Below are 19,772 nucleotides of genomic sequence, written 5' to 3'. Positions count from 1 at the left end.
AAGATACACTGACATCAAACTTGAAAGCCTGTCAGGTCAATTTCAGTAATTAGGAAGCAACAGCCCACAACAGGGTGGCAGCAGATTTGTCATGTTGCCATTAACCACTTTGAAGCAAGATGCATCAACACCTGATGTGAAAAACATGAACAGTGCAAAGGAAGGATCAACAACTTGCAGTGGTCACGGACAATTTTGTCTGTCCCACATGCAATCATGTTTGCAGTTCTTGCATCAGTGTGATTTCCCTCCCACATCCGCGTTCATTTACAGTGTTCACTGAATCCTCAAACGTTGACACTAGACTCCATCCATCCAGTAACTTAGTCTAGAGCATGAGTACTAACCAGTTTGTAACAGTGGTGAGGGTGCAAACAGTGTTAAAATGGAGGCTGTAACCAGACTAGCACTTGGTCATGGCATGCCATCTGTCCTGGCTTACTGAAGGCCTGACTGCTACGCTTACAGTCAAATCAAGGGACCTGGTAACATTTTGTTAAGGTAACCATCTATGCTATAGCCTAGGACCATGTTATAGCAAGGTCTGTATAAATCTAGTAGCAAAATGATTGTGATAACCAGTGTTTTCAGGGTTACTGGTCTTGAAGCATAGAAAATAGGTAGAACTTGAGTTTCATTCCCAGCAAGTATGACAGCAGAACAGTTACATTTTTGCCAGCAAGCATTTTCCTGAATAAGCTAACTTGATGTGATCTTGTACTTGGAGTCTCAGAATGTTTAACTGCTGAGCTCATATGTATTCTTCCAGGCTTTAGTTCTTTAAATATATTTGTTCCAAATGACAGACAATGCTAATGCATTGAGAGAACCTTACCCCGTATTTAATCTTTCTCTTTATTATTAACCAACAGAAAACCGCACCCACAGAAACAGAATTTTTAGTAAGGCTATTCAGTTGAAACCCAGTTACTTGACAGGGGAGAGTTTTAAAATGTTGATCTTATTTCTTTTCTGTCTACTTGCAAATTAAAGAAGAATCATGCTAAACTTATGTAGTAACACCTTTGGATTAAAAAGGTATCATTACAGTGCTAATTAACATAAACACTGTTTGCATAAGAGTGGGTTTTAGTCAAGATGACTTGTGATGAATGGATAGTCCTTTCTCGCTCCCTGTTTCCCTGGCACACCTAGATAAAGAAATTTGTGGGTATTTATGGGGAAATGTATCAACTTCTAACCTGTAAAAATCTGGTATTTGTGTAACATTCAGATGAGTACTGTTATTTAATAGGAGCCTCTGACTTGGGAAGACAATTTCAGCTCCTCTAGTGAGGAACTGGAGATGGGATTCTTCAGCTTTATTTCCATCTCTTACATGGAGTTGCTATGTGACCATGGGTAAATCACTTAGGGTTGGTCTACACCCTGAACTTGCAGTGGTTTAACTAAAACTGGTAAATTACTAAATTTACCTAAATTGATATAAGCCAGTTGTGAACCCATTTTCTGTTAATAGGTTTGCACTGGTTTAACTAAATTGATTTAAAAATACTTTAGTTAAACTGGTGCAAGTTGAATGTAGACTCATTTCTTCACCAATAAAAAAGTTACTTACCTTGCAGGTATGTTGTGAAGCTTAATGAATATTTTGTAAAGTACTTTGAGATCCTTGGAGGAAGTGTATTTCTGTAGCACATTATCCGGTCACCGTCAAACCCAATGGGGGTGATGTGGCTTATTCAATGCTCAGTGTTCTAGCAGATACATTGAATTCCACGGAGACCTGTTGGAATTATGTTATGCAGAAACAAATATGCTATGTAATGGGCCCTGAAACTTGCAAAAGCTGGGCTTTGTTGAGGTGGCAGAGAAGAATTTCACAGGTGAGGATGCTCAACTGTGATTGTCCTGCTTGTAGTCTAGGACAATGAAGTTCAGGAACCATCAGCATAGCAACCGGCAGTCCTAAGAGTCTTGAGAATCAGGGCTTGTCTATAAAATGGCATGAACCTAACTAAACTGATTTAAAATGTATCTAGTTAAATTGGTGCATCTTTTCTAATGTAGGCAAGCCTTTACATCTTGTGACTGACACCTTCACCTGCAGACCTGAACTGAACAGAAATGGAGGGCATGTCATGGCGCACAGGTGCAATGTTTGACCATCTCCTTAGGAGCAGAGTTGCTGAACTCTGCACCAGCTGAAGCTTTTCAGGCTCTTCACTTGCAGCACATTGCAGCACCTATCCTGAAGGTAATGCAGGTGACTCACTAATTTCAGTCACTCTTTTTAGCACTGACCCAGGACAAAACAGCAAGTAATCTTCATGCCCTAAATGTATGGGGTTTGAATAGATCTAATTAATGCTTTCTCCCCATTTTATTTAACCAGAACAATTCCCAAACTGTTAACCTGAATTGCTGTTTTTGCACGAAGCTTGAACTCAGCCAATAAATAAATAAATAAAAATTAAAGAACATTTTTTTTCCGGGGGGGCTTATGCTGTTAAAATACTCTGTGTTGATAGTCAAAAGCGCATCCACAATGCAATGGTGTGGAAGAACATATGTGGTGTAAACTTTCTAGCAGGGCTCAGGGATTGCTTTGGTTTAGCATTAGTCTGTCCATCTCAGCAGACCCTTTCCTTAGTTCTTGGGGTGTGTGAAAATGGCACCAGGTTACAGCCATCCATATTAGTAGGCAATCTGCAAACTTCCTCCAAATTTGGCTGTCAGTTCTGGTCTGCATCATCCCTGCTCTTCTAGTTTTAGCCTTAGCTTGAGCAGTAGTGGTGTGGGGAATGCAAATTTAGGATTAGAAAGGGGGGGGCCAAGGTCTGATTTGTGTCAACTGGGAATCTGAATCCAGGGTTCTTGCAGCGTAAAAACTATTGTGTATAACTATTGTGTATAAGGCACCTTCCCTTCTCAATGATGCTTTGGTCCCAACAACCAAAGGTGTTCTAGAGCCAAGAGATAGGCTAGACATCCTTGCCTCAAAGTTCTTTCTCACTAAATAGTCATGTGGAGGGATTCAGTGACTTCTATTTTTAAACCTCGACTATGATATGGCTAGTATTTTCAGAAGAAAGGAACAATAAAAATACCATTTAAAGGCAAGTAATCGGGTATGCCCAGTCCCCTTAATAAATAGGGCATGGGAGTCATTTCAACAGAATGGTCTCTTTTTAAATAAGCTTCCTTCAACTTTCTCTCGCTGGATTTGGTGGTTGAGTTGCTGTGTCCTCTCAATGTATAATAACAGGAACAAAAGATTAGTGCAATTCTGCATGTGCTGACTTGCAGCCCTATTAAAGAATGCTTTTGTCATGGGGCTGGTGGGATAAGGGAGATGTACTGCGCTGCGGGCACCATTGCTTCAAGGCACTTTTTGAAAATTGTAGGCAGTAGCACAAGGGCTTGTGAGTTTGGCTGCGGCCAGCTCCTCAGTGAAGTTATTACTAGTACCACCCTGAGACTCCCCATAAAGTCGAGCTTTGGGCGAATTATTCAGAAATGCAGATGCTGTTTATAAAGCTCATAACGTTAGAGGCTGGGCTCTCCTGCTCGGACTTTCCTGGCTATCACCTTTTGTTTTCAATGGGGGCAATGGATTAAACACCCCCCCACAGCTCTCCAGGATAATGCCTTGAGAGCACTGAAGGTTGGTATTTAAGGTCAGTAGCCTCTTTGTCTCCTTTCCTTTGGGCTAGGTTGGCACTAATGGGCTGCACCAGGCAGGGTCTCTGGCCAGGAGGAATCCAGCAGTGGGCCCTTCGCTTCCAGGCTGCCTTGCCTGTCAACTTGCTAGTTAAAGGAAACTGAGCACCTGGCTGCCTGGGCACTATGCTGCCCCAGGGCCTTGGGTGGGAGACAAGATGGGCTCAAGGGCAGGTGCTGGCCCTCAGGCTCCTAGGCAGCAGGTCACCTGTGGGCCATGTCCCTGACCTTTCTCTGCATCCTCCCAGGGCTGCTCCCCAAGTGCTCGGGGGGGCTGAGCCATCAGCGCCTGGAGGGACTGTTCTCGGTGGGGCGCAGGAGCGTGGCTTGCCCCCTTGCCAGCCAGCCTTGCCCCATGCCAAAGGAGACCTCCTGGCCGGGCCGTGCCCACCTTGGGCAAGGTGGGGAGGCAGCATAGGGTGACCAGAGAGCAAGTGTGAAGCATGGGGACAGGTGTGTGTGTGTGTGGGGGGGGTAATAGGTGCCTATGGAAGACGCAGCCCTGAATAGCAGGACTGTCCCTGGGACGTGGGGGCAGCGGTCCCCTAAAAGCCGCCCTTGCAGAGCCCGCTCTGCCTGCTGCCTTTCCTCCGCCCCCTGCCCCTTCTCCGCAGGGAGCGCCCAGCCGGGCCCCCCCGGCGCCCCTGCTCGGGACTGGTGCCAAAAAAACACACGATGGGATGCGGTTGCCGGGGTAACCAGACTGGACGTCACAATCTGGGCATGTGTAATTCCGGGGGGGGGTGTCGCTGCAGGCTGGAGGGGTTGGGGCTGGAGCGGGGGCGGGAGGAGAGAGAGGCCGGGGGAGGGGGAGGGGGAGGGGGAGGGAAATTGCTTCTTAAAAAAAAACCCACCCAGGGCCGGCGCCGCAGCCATCTTCGCGCGGAGCAGCCGCTCCCTGCGCCCGGCGGGCGGGAGCATGCGGGGGCCGGCGGGGGCCGGCGGCGAGCCGCGGGGCGCCATGCGGAACGAGGAGGAGCTGTCAGGTAGGGGGCGAGGGGCGCCCCTCGGGGCCGGGCAGCCGGCGGGGGAGAGGCTGCGGTGATGGGCGGCCGGCCGGCCGGCAGGGAGGGAGGGAAGGGGGCTGGTTCCCCCCAGCCGGGGGGTGGCGGAGCCTGGGGACCGTGTCCCGGGGCAGGCTGCCGGGGGCTCGGGGCTAGCCGGGGAGGGGGTCCCCTCCGCTCCGGTGTGCGGTCCGCGGAGCCCGCCGCCTGCCAGGCTCCAGGGGCAGGTGCTTTCGGAGCCTCACCTGTCGCCGGGCCAGTGGGCTCACGATGGGACTGGCCCCCCTTCCCAGTGTGCGGCGATGGGGGGGTCAACACCTCTGCGCCCCAGGGTCCGGCCAGCACCCTGGGGTCCCCCTTCCCCTCTGGTTCTTTCTGCGCCCCGGTCCAGGGGGCCCCCCGCCCGCAGGGGGGGAACATCGCCGTCGGTGACAGAAGGGTGAAAAGCTGGAGAGCTGGATTTTCAGAGGGGTGCGGAGCCGCAGCTCCATTCACCATCAACAGCGGCTGCGGGGGACTCAGCGCCTTTGAAGATCTGGCCCTGAGTTCCCTTCTGTGACTTCTTCTTCTCTTCCCTCAGTGCCTGACATCCCTGCCTGGCCTGGGTAGCTGGAGGCCTAAATAACTAGCTGAAACCTCAGGCAAAGAGAAAATTGGAGTGGTTTTTAATTTTTCCCTACTTAACTGTACTGGTTCTTTTTGTGTTGGAGACGAACTGACGCCACTCGTTAGAGCTAAGCAGAGTGATGGCTGGAGCAACATATGCTTTTCCAGAGTGTATGTGGCTTTGTACCCTGGGCAAATAGCCATTTGTAGACTCCTGGTGGGGTGTGACAAGGGTCTGTCTGGCCTGATTCGTGTTTTATGCAGGATTCCATCTCTACATCTTCCCCACTAAAGACTTTTTGGACCCATTCTTTGATATCTGTGGTGACTGTGCCTAGAGACCCTTTTCCTTGGAAGTTTCCCTCTTAAGTGTCAGGTACTGCTCCTTGACCTACCACCTTCTGAGGATGTGAAAAATCTTTTCCTTACATTTGCAGTGTTACCTGGAAGGGATTTGCAGATGGGTCATGTGCCTCCCTTGGTCTTCTCTTTCCCAGCCTTTGTATGTTTACCTCCCTCATTCTCTCCACTGACTTTTTACCTATGATTCTTGTATCACTTTTACTTCCCTTTGCTTTTCTTGAGGTTTGTCTATATGCTGGGGACTGTCCAGGGGGATTATTAAGGCCAACAGACTCATTTCAATGAAGCCTAAACCAGATTTAGTAGTTGAAAGACTTTTTTATTTCCCTGTTTTGTTTTTCTTAATTGGCCCATGGATTGCTTTACCTGGCTGTACCCGGCACATTTGAAACCTACCTGCTGAGCTGACAGAAGTGCTGAGTACGTTTCAGGTAGAAAGCAGCTAGCAGACATTTCAGGTGCATCTTGGTAGAGAAAAAGAGGGCAGGGAAATAATTAAATAAAGGCTTAACTTATTCAGGGAGGCTTATTAATTGTAAGACTTATAGCTGAGCACTGAGAGATGGATTTCCTTAGTTGTGACATCAATAAATATAGTAATGATCTGTCCTGCTATTTGGCTAGAGACCTTACTTGGCATCAGGGGCATGCTCAAAGGGGTGGGGGCAAGCAGAGGCCCAGGCCCCCCCATGTCAGGGGCACAGAACTCCTCTGGGCCTGGGAGAGCGAGCTCCTGTGGCCCCGGACTGGGGCAGGAGATGAAAGGTCCACTGGAACTGTGGAGGGAGAACCAGTTTGATCGGCCTCGTGGTTGCGGGAGGGGGGAGGGAGAGCGAGCCAGCTCTGCCGTTGGGGCTGCGGTGGGGAGAGGCAGCTCCTCTGGCCTTAGGGTGTGGGGGCGAGGCAGCTCCACTGGCCGTGGAGGGAGGGAGGGGGGAAAACAGCTCCTCCGGCCATGGGGGGCACACAAAGTGCCCCCCTCCCCCCAAAGCAGCCAAATATTTATTCCTGGGAATTCCTAATATGTGGCATCCTCCTGCAGAACTGCACATAATTACCTTGCTAAGTCTGTGTGAGGGTCTCCAGCAGCACTCCTGTTTTTGTAGGTCTTTGTTTTCAGGTTTTGGGGGTTTTTTTAAGGAAAAAGTTTCTGCTTGTACATAGAGGCTGATATTTTACAAACCAAAACTACATCCACAAATTAAAAAACTCCTATAGCATCTGTTAAAGGAGCCACTTTGGCCAAATTCGTGCTAGCGCAAATGGCTAAAAATCCATACGAGCCAATGGAGTTGTACTTGCCTATGCCAACAGGGCCAAATGTACCATTCTGCAGGGAATCCGCACCAGGACTATGTGGCACTTAAATCTCACTGTGCTGGCTGCTGCACAAGGGTGAATTCTACCCATAGTGAATTTGGTCCAAACAGCGCCTCTCGTTTTCTTACATTGCTAAAATAAATGTTCTCCTGAGCAGAAAGCCTGAATGCAGCCCATTTAGTGGAGAGCAATGGTATAGGAGTGAGTCAGAGTTCCTGAAAAGTAGGGGCTGATAATGCTACTTCTGACAAGCCCGAAAATCCAGCAACCCCCGTGGTGAGGCGGTAATAAGGGTACCTGGTGCCAATATCATGTGGACTGTCATCCATAAGGGATTGAGATTCCAAAAGCCCATCAAACATATTTCATTTAAAACATGAGGGCAGGAGTGAAACACCCATCTTTACAAGCTGCACAGCTATTCATCTCCATCCTGTCCTTAATTTTCCAAAGCATGAAGAATTCTTAATGTCTGGCAGATGGATGCCTCCCCATCAGTGTCAAGAATGGTTCTATTCTTCTTCCTTCCCAGAAATGACTCTGGAGGAGATTATTAAGATCTCTCTGGTTTTTACTCTTAATGCACCTGACTGAAGTGCAATCAGAGAGATAATCAGAGCCCACAATAGAGCCATGCAAATAAGTGAGTGTGAGTTTGCATGTGCTGGAGAGAGATGGGAGTGTGGTAGATTAACATGAACTCAATAAAATAACTTGTGTCCAGCTGTTTCCAGTTAAAGATATTAGTGCATCTCAAATTCACCTGCAAAATCTATCCCCATAGCATCTTCTCTCTTCCTGATTTTTCACTTCAGTTACCAATAATCTCCATATACAGAATTACATTTACTGATTATTCTTTGTATGGAGGTGTTTAAAATTTGCAAATTAGCATGTTTTCCATACACTGATTACAAAACACGTGCTTTTGGTGAAGATAACTCTGCTTTGAAGTTATGGAAAACATGAAGAAAGAACGAACATAATAAAGTTTCCAGCAGAGGGAATGCCAAGTTGTTTCTCACTCTGTAAGATTCTCCATCTTGAACAGCAGTAGGTATCACATCTGAGTTAGTGCTGCTTGAATTAGTATTGACTTGGCCTCAGCGCTTGCATCTCCCTCAGACCAGGGTGTTTTGTGCAGGTCGGGGGTACCTGGGTTATAACAGCCTGTTTCCTGCAAGGGTGTTTTGGTGAGAGAGCAGGAAGAGGAGTACCCGGTCCTGAAGTTTCTGTTCACTTTGAGAAGTGGGGTCAGGGACAGGTCCGGGGCGATGGATAGGCTGGCTTAGAGGTCAGTGACAAATATTCTCCGTTCCCATCATCTTTTCTCCATGTCAGTTTGTTCAGTTTAATCACAATGCTCAGGACGTTGTTTAGGTCTCAATGAGATGTATACCCAAGAATTAGAAGGCATGAGGATATTTTTTTATTAGGGTTGCCAGGGGGATCCAAATGAGCTTTATTATAGGACTGTAGCTATCACCTCTCCATAACACATCACACATCTGCAGAGCTGGGACTGGCACCTTGGTCCATTCAGTTAACACAGGTCTTCACAAGGATTGCCCTTGTGTTCTTTCTAAATGACAGCTGGTCGATAGAGTTCAGCAGTCTCTCTCTGGCCTGTTTCTCAGCCATGCTGAATTGCTCACTTGGACGTGGGGGCTCTTGTCCCTTCTGCACAGGAGTTGGTGAGTCTCTGTCCAGTTCCTAGGAGATGGCATGCTGACCAGGTTGTAGCTGTCAAAGGATAAGCAAAGAACTTCAGTGTCCAGGGCTGCTAATGCAGCAACTTTCATGAGCATGAATTTCACTGAAAACTATTGTTAAACTTTTGAAGAGTTTTATTTCCCCCTGCAAAGAAAGTTTTTAGTTCAATTTTCTTATCAGTCGCTGGCTAGATAATTGTTCCCCTTCTCTAATAAAAATGGAACACATTAATGCAGATGCTGTAGGCTTGTTGGATTTAAAATCCAACCCTGAGGGGCTGGCTTTCAGCTCCTCAGTGTGTGTGGGAGTTGGGGAAGGAATGAGGGTTGTCACTTCTTCTGAAAGCCTTGAAAGGGAGCATAGCTCGAAACGCATGTATGGACCTGGTGTCACCCTGCACCCCTGGCCTCCATGAAACATCTGAGCAGTTTAGCATCTCTATCCGTTCAGTTAAAACAGCAGCATTTCTAACTTTTGGGAATTCCTGGCTTCCCTTTCATAGATTTCATAGAACCATAGATTCCAAGGCCAGAAAGTACCATTGTGATCATCAAGTCTGACCTCCTGGATAGCACTGGCCAGAGAACTTGTCCACAATAATCCCTAGAGCAGAGCTTTCAGAAAAACATCCCATCTTGATTTAAAAATTGTCAGTGATGGAGAATCCACCATGACCCTTGGTCAACTGTTCCAATGGTTAATTGCCCTCACTGTTAAAAATGCATGGCTTATTTCCAGTCTGAATTTGTCTCGCTTCAACTTCCAGCCATTGGATCATGTTATAATTTCCCCTACTTGTCTGAAGAGCCCATTATCAAAGATTTGTTCCCCAGGCAGGCTCCTTCCCTTGCCTTCGTCTGCAGCTGCCTGGCTTATGCTCTTCCCAGACCTTTGGCTGGAGCTGTCATTTTCTGAGAGAGGCTGAGCTGGGCCAGTTCGGCCTCCAATGCTGCAGCTTCCAGCAAGTGACTGGGATTGTAGCAGATGCCTCTGCTTCTTTTGGACTAATGAGAGTGACCTGGTCAGTATTTTATCTTTCCATTTCGTTCAATTAAAAATATCCCAGGACAATCGGGGCCAAGCATTCTCGCACAAGCCGTGCAGGAGGGAGAGCTCATAGGAACAGGGAGGCTGCTCCTCCACTATGGAGATGGTCTGTCAGCAAGGGAGGAGTTGGTCTTTCGCTAGAAACAAAACAAACGCATGTAAACCGGAGGGATGGTTGGGGTGAAGTCTCTGCAGGACACCTGAATTGCAGCACCAGATGCTTGAACAAGCTGTTGTTTTGGAGGGGGGTTAGATTGTGTGTGAGAGAGAAACTTGAATGCTGCAGTGCATGAATTCTGGATTTGTTAATGCTGGAGAGAGTTTAAATCCACTGAAAAGCGGGTAGGCAGGGCGTGCAAGGTGTTTTTCCTCTGAACGGCCACAGCTGCTCTCAGCTTCTTTACTCTGGTTCAAGGTTGACAGGCCATTGTTCACAATCTTGCGGTTAAGTTTAAGAATCAAACTCTCTTCATCACATGCGGTGGAATCTGCCTTGCGATTTCTCCGTGCACTCAGCAAAGTCACTGGATGTCCCTGGGGATTTTGTTTTTTACTGAGCCGTACCTTTGGGTTGGAGCTTTCATATCTGTGAGAGTCATGTGAGTGAGCTGCTGTGCTTGTGAACAGGAGTGTGGAGTGAAAGGGTTGACTTCAAAAATAAACTTGGTGCACATTGGTCTCCGTTACTGAGCAAAACAAGATTCTGCCCAAATGCCTCAGTCTCCTGGTTGGATTTAATGAAAGTGACATACTTAGTTACTGTGCTTCCAGCGGTAGCTCTAACGTCTCTCCAAAGCATTGGTATCCTCATTTTGTAGACAGGAACGCCAGTGGCTCCAGTTTCCGTTTGCCTGGAGTGGAATGGGCAGCCCACAGAAGATCTAGGGAAAGGTTCAATTAACACAATTAATCTTGCAGATCAGGGGTTGCTCACCTTCTGGCTTCACAGGTAGCTTTTGGTTCCTTCCAATGGTCTGTCCAGGTTGTTCATATGTGATACAAGATATCCCTTTGTCTTTCAAAGCCGTCAGCTCTGGCTGCATTTGCTCAGTCTCTGTCACCTGTGTTAGGCTACCTCAGGCTTGGAGCATATCTCTTGTAAGCTGAGCATGGTTGGGTTCGGTCAGTACTTGGATGACAGATGTAAAACCAGGGGAAAAAACCAAATGTTGCAGGAAATGGTGCTGGTGTTTAAGTAGGTAGCTTAGCTTCCTGCTGTGTCTGCACTGAACCAGTGCCCCAGTCCAGAGCCAGGGACCACTCTGCTGCTAAAGGCTGAGATGAGATGGGAAGCCAACAGTCTTGACCTCTTGTGCTCATCTAAGATCCCATCACATTTTTTTTTGTCAGCATAAGGGTGTTAAATGCAGTGTCCTGGCCAAAAGTCAGTTTGGGAAGATTGCCTTCCATCTCCCTGAGGCAGAGCTCCAGCTGGAGAAGTTATCCCCCTGAATAGCAGAATGGCTATTCCAGATATGGGGGAAGCGGTGCTTGTAGGCACAGTCTGCAATGCGATTTGGGATCTTTTGAGATTACTCGGCATTCAGCAGAAGGGGTGGGGAGGCAGCTCTGTGCCTAGCTTGCTGTGTGCATAACAGGTACGTGCACTGAGGAGCCAGGATATCTTTGCCTGGATTCATTCCCCACCCTTTGACATCTTGATCATTAGGAACCAACACTCAATAGTAAACTGAATCTTGCAATGACTGACAGCACAAACTGCTGTGGGAAATGCACAAAAGAGGCCAGGATGTTTCTCGTTGTAGATGGAATCCTGGGCTCCAGCTCCATCGAGAAAACTCTTAAGGCTTTAAAACTTCTTTTCAAAGCAAAGGGCTCTGTTGTCCCATTGCGAGACTCGGGTCCGTGGGGCTGAGTCCCGTCGCTACTACATTTGTATTGGGATACAAAGCCCCCTTCCCGGCCCCAAAAGATTGTTTTTTCTGTGGGGTGTTGTGAATAAAATCAAGCAATGCTGAATGGCTTCTATATAGAGCCTCATGCACCTGATAGAGAGGCCAAGAACTCTGATCTGGTGCTTTTTAGTGGAGATTATTCTGGTCCTGTCAGAGGTGAGGGAAATGTGTTGCTTGCAGGGCATGGTTCTGTCAATTGTCTAATAAATTTCACTGAGATGGAGCTAAGCTGCTTGTTTTGGCAAAGTCTAAACTGCTGTGTTTTGAAGTCGAACACAAAATCTGTCCGGTCTAATGAGATTGGAGAATTATTACCGTAGAAGTTTAGAAATTCAAAAAGAAAACAGAAGAGTACAACACAGAACTGGATCTTAAGGAAATGCAACAATTTGACAAAATGCCAAAGCTCATTAGTAAGAATGTCAAGACTTGGAAGATAATGATGACAGGAAAATAAAAGGGTACATTGCAATTAGTGATGAGCTTCTTTGCCTTGGTGGGGATGCAGCAGATGGATGAAAGCAGTAGAGCCGGCATGCTTTGAGCGGACGCTTCGCTTTGCTCCTGTTCAGGCGGCTCTGGGTCTGTCCAGGAGTCAGTGGGGCCATCAGAGGGTGTGCCGGGGGGAACAACCAGCCTCTCCCAAGACATAGCATCACTCCAGCCTTCAGTGCTGCAATATGCAGCCAGAGGTAGATGGGGAGGAAGGAGCTCAGAAGAGAGACGAGTTTTCTCTCTTTTCTTTGATTTCATTGAATCCATTTTCACAGGATCTATTTCAAAAGGCAAAGGGTAAACAATAAAAAGCCAAGTGCTTCCTCATTACCTACAAGCCCAAATCAGCAACGGCAGGCAGCATGTTAGAGGCGTCCAGACAGTCCCTGCCCCCCCCGCTTCTGAGCAGGCCAGTGGCGGGGGCTTCGTGGGCCCGGGCGTCTGCGGGAGAAAACGAGATGATCCTTCTGCTTTGGTGCTGCATGCTGTGGAGCCCAGCCCCAGCCCCTCCGTGCAGTACCAGGAATACTCAGCCCCCTGCATCTTCCAAGCCCCTTCCAAATGTCAGCCCTCACGAGCTCCGTTGGGAGGCAGAGAGCAAGCGTCCTTAGCTTCATTTTGCAGATGGGAAAGCTGAGGCCATGAAGGTCAGTGACTTGCCCCAAGGCCACGTAGGGAGTCTGGATGAGGACCCGCAAGTTCCTCGCTCCCAACCCCTTCTTCTGTCCTCCAGACAATTGAAGGCTGCAAATGATTCTTTGCCCCCTTTCATCCTCTGCAACTCCCTACCTGCATTTTCTTTCTCTTGCCAGTAACACCTTACATCATTGAGACAGAGAGGGCCCTGAAACCAAATCCTGTTTGTTCAGTAGCTAGACTCTCACCCAGCTTGGATCGTGTCGTCCATGTCACTTTCTGGATCCCTGCAGTAAATCCCACAAGGACTTCTCTCGGCGTGGATGGTTCTCTCTAGCCAGAGCTGGAGTCTGCATTTTGTGCTGCACTGAAAACTCACCTACCCTGCTGGAAATGGAGCTCCAGTTCTCTGGGAGCTGGTTTCTAGTGGCACTGCTGTAAGAGCAAACAGAAACTGCCCCTTCCCACTGCATTGTGCTGAATGCTGGAGCAATTCTTGCCCTCTTGCTGGGGGCTGCCATCCTGCTGAAAACCAGGCCTTGCGTATGACCTTGGTGATGCAAAGGGAGGTTAGTGTCCGAGACTAGAGACCCCTTTGCATCCGCCTCTGATCCTGCGCTAACCATCCAAACGGCTTTCCTGTTTAATACCCCGCCAGGGTTGCAAAATAATAGCAGTGCACTCTTTTGAACACCAAAGCTCTTCTTCTGATGGCCAAAGCAGTTGTGCGGCAGGCTGGAGATGAGGTTCCAGGCTCCGTGCGCGGGCTCTTCCTGCTGGCAGTGTCCACAGTGACGCATCCAGGAGAGAGCTCTTTACGCTGACACCTAGATGAAGTAATGAAGATACTGCCGTTAATTCTAGGCTCTGTGGAAATGACCCCAGCCCCGATCAATTTACAAAACCCGAATTTTGAGTCTAAACGGCCCGACATTGTCCTCCTTAAGCGCCCAAGAGCTGTGTGCGTGATGTGTGCTTGATTCGAACAAGTCTCTTCTTTGTTTGAAAGTGCTGTAGCCATGAACCTGGGACTCAGGTCCTGCAAACACTTCCTGTCAGCTTAGTGCTGAATGCCGTTCCAGACGTGCACCCACTGGCCTGCTCCTGGGGGTAAGCGTTACGCCTTGTAGTAAGCTTTTGCAAGGGTTGGGCCCCCTTTTATGACCTAGCATCCATCAGAACCTGCACTGTGACAAAACTGAAGGTGTCAGATACCACCAGATACTGTTGCCGAAGACTTGTGACCGAAGAGTTGTCCATGGCTGAGCAATGCGAATTCCCTTTGAAGCCAACGAGAGCAGAGTACCTGCCTCGCTGCTGTGTCGCCTAGCACGCCACAACGGAAGCAGAGCAGCTTCCTAAGAATCCCTGACCCCGCAGCAGAGTGGCTGGTGAGAGAGATTGAGACCGGGCACGGTGCATGCTACTCTGGTACTGGGCGAATGCGCAGCAATATGCCATAGCAAATGGATTCAGGTCAGAACGTATAACTGCACCAAAAATTAGTTCTCTGTTTTGCATTTACTCTTTAACTTGGCCCACTCAAAAATCCCTCAGTCCCTGATTTCCAGCTACCACGCCGGGCTGCTGGGTAAGAATCCCTGTGCTTCCTCTAAAGTACGAACATTTATCTCTGGCTGCAAGCTGACTTTCCAGAGCCCATTATTTAATCCAAATTTAAATATCAGTATCGAGTGCTGCTGTTCGTTCTGCCTGTCTTCTACCTGCGATGATCCTGTCCTGTTGTCGGTTTCCCAAACAGCCAGCTGGGAGCTGACCAGCCATTTGGCAAGTCTGCATCTCCAGGATTTAAAGACACCTGCACTTTGCAGACCTTGTAGAGCAGCTTTTTGCCTCTGCTCTGTGTCATCACAGTCACCCCCAAAGTGTCGCAAACTGATTTCTGGTGGGAGGAGTGCGCAGCAGGGCAGGGGGTGTCGGCAGAAACAAAGTGTCTTTTCATACAAACAGGAACGGTGGTTCGATGGATAATCGCGATAATTACTAATAAGTGGGAAGAGAAACACAGGGGAAACAATTTGGGGACTAGTTTTTAACCCCATCTTCCGATTTGGTGTCTGCAGTGCCTTCCACTTGAGTTTGCACACCAGTTGCATGAGCACAGACAGCCATTTGCACATGTGACTCGGGCAGCAGCATGTACACAATGGGGTCCATGAAGATGGAAACCAGGGCTGACCCTTTGATTGAGACTTGTCTTTCAAGGATCTGCATGAGGCATTAGCAGCTAGTTGAGTGCTGGCCTGATAGGCAACTAATGCTACTGTAAGGCTATGTTTACACTACACCCTGTGGCTAAAAGTTGTGCAGTGTAGCCGCTGTTTGTCGGCTTTCCTGCTGACAAAAAACTCCCATCCCCAAAGAGCGGTGTTAGCTTTGTCAACAGGAGAGCACTCCTGCCAGCAAAGCACTGTTCACACTGGGGCTTGTCCTCGCAAAACTTTTGTCTTTCGGGGTGTGTGTTTGTGGTTTTTTTAGCACCTCTGAAAGACAAAAGTTTTGTTGTTCAGTTGTCAGTGTAGACAAAGCCTAACTTGGGACAGCTGTGTCAACAGCTGGACGTGAGTCAGGCAATAAACAGAAACTTGAGCGAGGCCACATGTCCTTGTATCCCATAGGCTGATGGAGCTGCTTGGCCAATGCTCTCCCATGGGATCAAACACAATTCCCATACTTTGTGTGTCTGTGAACCTGGCTGTGTAACGTCTCGCTTTCCTCCCCCTTTGTGTCGTCTCCAGAAGAAGAGGATGGAGTGCTGGAAGGGCTGGAGGAATTTTATCCAGAGGAGCAGGTGACTGCGCAGAAGAAAAAGAAATCCAAAAAGCTGAAAGAAAACAAGACATCCAAAGTCAAGAGAAGGAAGAAAGAGGTAACGTCTCCCGCTCTCAAGTGAGGCTGGCAGGCAGCTGTTGGACTCTGTGTACAGGCTGTATGCTTGGGATAATGCTGCTGGCCTCCCTTGTGGAGAAGTCGGTGGTCTAGGGATGGAAAAGGACTAGATAAGAGCTAGGTATTTACTAAGGGGAACTAATTTGATGTGTGACGGGGGACCTGTTTCTTAGACTTGGGTGATGCCACAGCTGAGCCTGCAGATTGGCAGTCACTCCCCTGAGTGCCTGGAGAGGCTGAGCGATATAATGACCTGGCACACAGGGCTGGGAGCAATACCTGCATAATTCATATCCTGGCTCTGACAGCGACTCACTATGGCCTTGGGTGAATCACTTAACTTCTCTACCTCAATGACCCCACTGGTTAAATGAGAATGGTACTTGCCCACTTCCAAGAGTCTGTGACGGTTAATTAGCCAGTGTTTAGAGCATGCTTTGAAATGTGAAGGTTTGAGTATTATTATTTATTAAGGGTTCCTTAGTGAGTGATGCTCCCTGGCCTTTGTTAGGCAGGAGGTCCGACTCCGTGATTATAAGGATCCCTGGAAAGTCTGATGCTAAGCGCTGGAGTTTCAGGTGTGGATTTAAACACTCTAATTTACATGCCCAAGGTTGAAAACTGAGATTACAAATGTTGTCTCTTCCTTCACCTGGTCTCCACTAGCGCTGCATGTGTCTGAAAGTGGGGGTGGGGGGGGGCGCTCCTTTGCATAGGATTACCCAGAATGCTCCTCGTTAGCTGCTGCAGGGGTTGAGCTCTGGAGATGCACAGAGGTGAGTTGGTGGCTGCTGTAACCCCTCCTCTGCTTAAATAACTTCCACAACATGAAGATGCTAGGTTCAAATTTGTGGGTTTTGGTTCTGAGACATGGATGGGCTTAGTCTGTCTAAATGGCGAGGACGATTTATCTGACCAAAGGGAGAAACGAACACCATATGGGTGTAAAGAGTGAACCTGGGGAAATCCAGAGAGACTGAGTTCTGAAAATATCCGTCAGAAGAGTTCAGTCGACTCGGGCAAGTTTGGAGGGACCCTTATTCATGCGTTCAGTGGCTTTGGAATGGGACCGGTCCGGCGTGTTCTCCCCTGGAGCGATTTCGGGGCAGAAGGGTGGTGGTTTGGCGCTGCAGCCGTAATGGCGTCACCGCTCTCCCTGGGATTGTTTAGCAGCAGGGACGAAGGTGTGAGTCGGTGGTTTTCCAAGGCCATGTTTGCCTGCTCCTCGTGTGGTCGCTTGGTCTGGGCGCTGTCCTAAATGAGGCCTGTGGCAGAGCATGTTGGATGGAGGAAGCTGTATGGCTCAGAGAGGGCTGTGCTAAGGGCTTCTCATGCAGAGAACTGTGGAGGTGGGGAAGGTGGGCGAGGGGAGGAGCCAAGATTGTGACCTCATGTTTTTTCAAAGAAAATAATGTAAAACGGAATCTTTTTATAAACGCTTTCTTGGCTGCGCTTCGTGCTCATGCCACTGGGAGGGCAAGATTCACCAGTGCACGCTGGCTACTTTCCCCGCTCCGTCGATGCCAAGTCGCTTGTCAACCTGGGTTGACTAGCCAGTTAAGGTGGGGTTCTGGCTGCCTGGCATTGCTGGAGCAGTGCCAAGCATCCAGAGGGTACTGGCCCTGGCCCTATGAATGGATCTGGGGAGACTCTGGCCAGAGCCGTGTAGAGCAGGAAGTCTTCCTCCTCCCAAAACTCAGTGCTCACTGCTTGCCCCTCTAAATGCTTTGTTGTAAGGACTGTGGAAAGGGCTCTCTACCCTGCTGGGTCCCAGGGACCATAGTTTGTACTTTAATGTTCTAAATCCCAAGCCCTGCACTTTGAATTCAAGGGGCAGCAGATTAGTCTGCTTTTAATTAGCTCTGCCTGGTGTGGTTAGTTAATTTCTCATTTGGAAGCTAAATCTTTCTACAGAAGTAGGCACAGCTGGAGACAGGTACTAATTTGGGCAAACACTGATCTAGTTCTGCCAGTAGTTTAGTTTTTCTTGAGTCCTAAAGGTTTTCACTTTGAGGGTGGATTGCAAAGAGAGAGAAGGGTGCAAACAACTACTAATTAGTGAGAAGACACACAGGGTGGAAGGGGTGAGACTTTCCTTCCTAGCTGATCATTTGCAAGGATGATTACATTTTAAAGCTTACCAGCTGCATTCGTACCCCCGGGTGTTGTCACCAAATACAATGTTTTGTTATGCAACTATGATATAATGAAAGACAAGGGCATTAATCACTGTTCTAAAACTTTCCTATTTCTATTCCCCAATGTTTTGAAATTCTGTTTATTCTAATATGTTCTTTTTAATGCTGGAAATATGTATGATAAATGTGATTGCCAGTCTTTAATCTTGTGAGTTGTATGTGACAGGCAGTGAATAATCTCACACTTCACATTCTGATCCTATATCCCACGCTTTACATATCAGATATTGAGCTGGCAATTAGGCCTTTTAAATGGAGTGAGTTGTAAGCGTGAGAAGCGTGTCTTCTGGCGTCTCACATACAGAAGCGTTAAAAGAAGGCAGAACCAATAGGAAATGGAGGTTTTGTCAAACAGGCTTTTGCATTCGTGAGTTTGGGATTTATAGTATCCCAGTTAAAGACCCATTAGATAATTATTACAAACGATGATTATCAGACACCCCACCAGACCACATGCAGCAGTACAGTGCGCTGATATATATAATAATGTAATATCTGTATTAGGATGATCTCCTTATCTGGTTAGTAAACCCCTCCTGCCAGGGATGCACACACTGCAATGCAGCACCTCATTGACGGTTTATCCCCGGTGGCAGACAGTAAATCTTTGTGGCACGTACTGTACCAATACCGTTATCTAGGGACTGTGTCTCTTAGGGATGAAATACAAAGCGACAGGTTGGGAATGTAACCAGTGTGATGCTGTTTGGAGAAAACAGCATGGTTTTGAGGTTTCTGTGGAGACAGGATATCGAATGACAGACCGCCCATTTCCAGGGTGTCTCTCAGGCAAGAAGTGGGGCTGGGCAGGATGTGCTGGCTTCTCAGGATGTGACATTTGGAAGGATTTGGGGAGGAGTTGGTTTTTTTTTTTTTTTTTTTTTTTTTTTTTTTTAGAGAAACCAGATTCTCAGTGAATTACTGTCCCAGTGAATTCCCCTCATGCAGCTCCCAGAGGATCCACTCTACTCCCAGAGCCCTACACTGCAGCGTTGCTCCTGGCCCCGAGGGATGCTTCCCCTCTGCTCCCTGGGCTGTGTGCTGCCCCTCAGGCAACGGCTACACTACAAACTTAAGTCGACTTCATGTAAGTTGACATCAAGCCTCCAATTTAAGCAAGTCGATCTTGCATGTCCCCACTAAGCTCATTGTGTCGGCAGAGTGCATCCTCACTAGCAGGGCTTGCACTGACACATGGAGCACTGCACTGTGGGTAGCTATCCCACAGTGCACATAGGCGAGTGGAATTTTGGGTTGGGCTTGCAATGCCTTATGGGACCAAAACATTGGCGCAGGTGGTTATGGGAATATGGCGTTTACAGCCTCCCATGGTGCACTTACCTCCCTCCCTCCCTGAAATCAACAGCAAACAAACCAAGCCTTTTTCATGCCTTTTTTCATAAGCATGAGTTAGATGCCGTAGCACGATAAGCATGGACTCTGCTCAGCTCTACACTGTTGTTATGAGCATTACAAACACCTCGTGCCTTATCCTGCAGCATTTACACACCGGTACAGGAGCCACTGTGCTGAACAGTGTGATGCCACACAAGCAGCCCTGCTGGAAGACACAGAGCGGAGCAATTCGTAGTTACTGGCAACAGTCACGCTTCACCTTCACCCAGTGGAGCACCGTTTCTGGGCCTGGGAAACAAGCACCGACTGGTGGGACCGCATCGTTATGCACCTACGGGATGACGAGCAATGGCTGCAGAACTTTCGAATGCGTAAGGCCATTTTCCAGGAACTGTGGGAAGAGCTTTCCCTCGTCCTGAAGCGCAGCCATATTAAAATGAGAGCTGATCTGACAGTGGAGAAGTGAGTGGCAATAGCTCTGTGGAAGCTTGCAAAGCCAGACTGCTACCAGTCAGTGGGGCGTC

The 19,772-nt window shown here is 48.2% G+C and overlaps 1 protein-coding gene across 5 annotated transcripts in view; it reads left to right on the top strand.

The window, feature by feature from the left end:
• Positions 1–4,340: 4,340 nt before the first annotated feature.
• CHD5 (chromodomain helicase DNA binding protein 5) overlaps positions 4,341–19,772 on the top strand; it is an 85,416-nt gene continuing 69,984 nt past the window's right edge. For 3 of the 5 annotated variants that reach the window (XM_074975334.1, XM_074975332.1, XM_074975336.1), the window contains exons 1-2: positions 4,573–4,670; positions 15,544–15,674. In XM_074975334.1, the coding sequence (XP_074831435.1) occupies positions 4,604–4,670; positions 15,544–15,674 (198 nt within the window). In that variant the 5' untranslated portion in view covers positions 4,573–4,603. Of the gene's footprint in view, positions 4,406–4,572; positions 4,671–15,543; positions 15,675–19,772 lie in introns of those variants that run through there. The other 2 variants (XM_074975335.1, XM_074975333.1) reach the window with 2 other exon arrangements.

This window comes from Natator depressus, chromosome 18, assembly GCF_965152275.1.
Source record: "Natator depressus isolate rNatDep1 chromosome 18, rNatDep2.hap1, whole genome shotgun sequence".
NCBI classification, from domain to species: domain Eukaryota; kingdom Metazoa; phylum Chordata; order Testudines; family Cheloniidae; genus Natator; species Natator depressus.
Note: the sequence above shows the minus strand (reverse complement) of the source record. Positions and strands in the feature narration are given on the sequence as shown.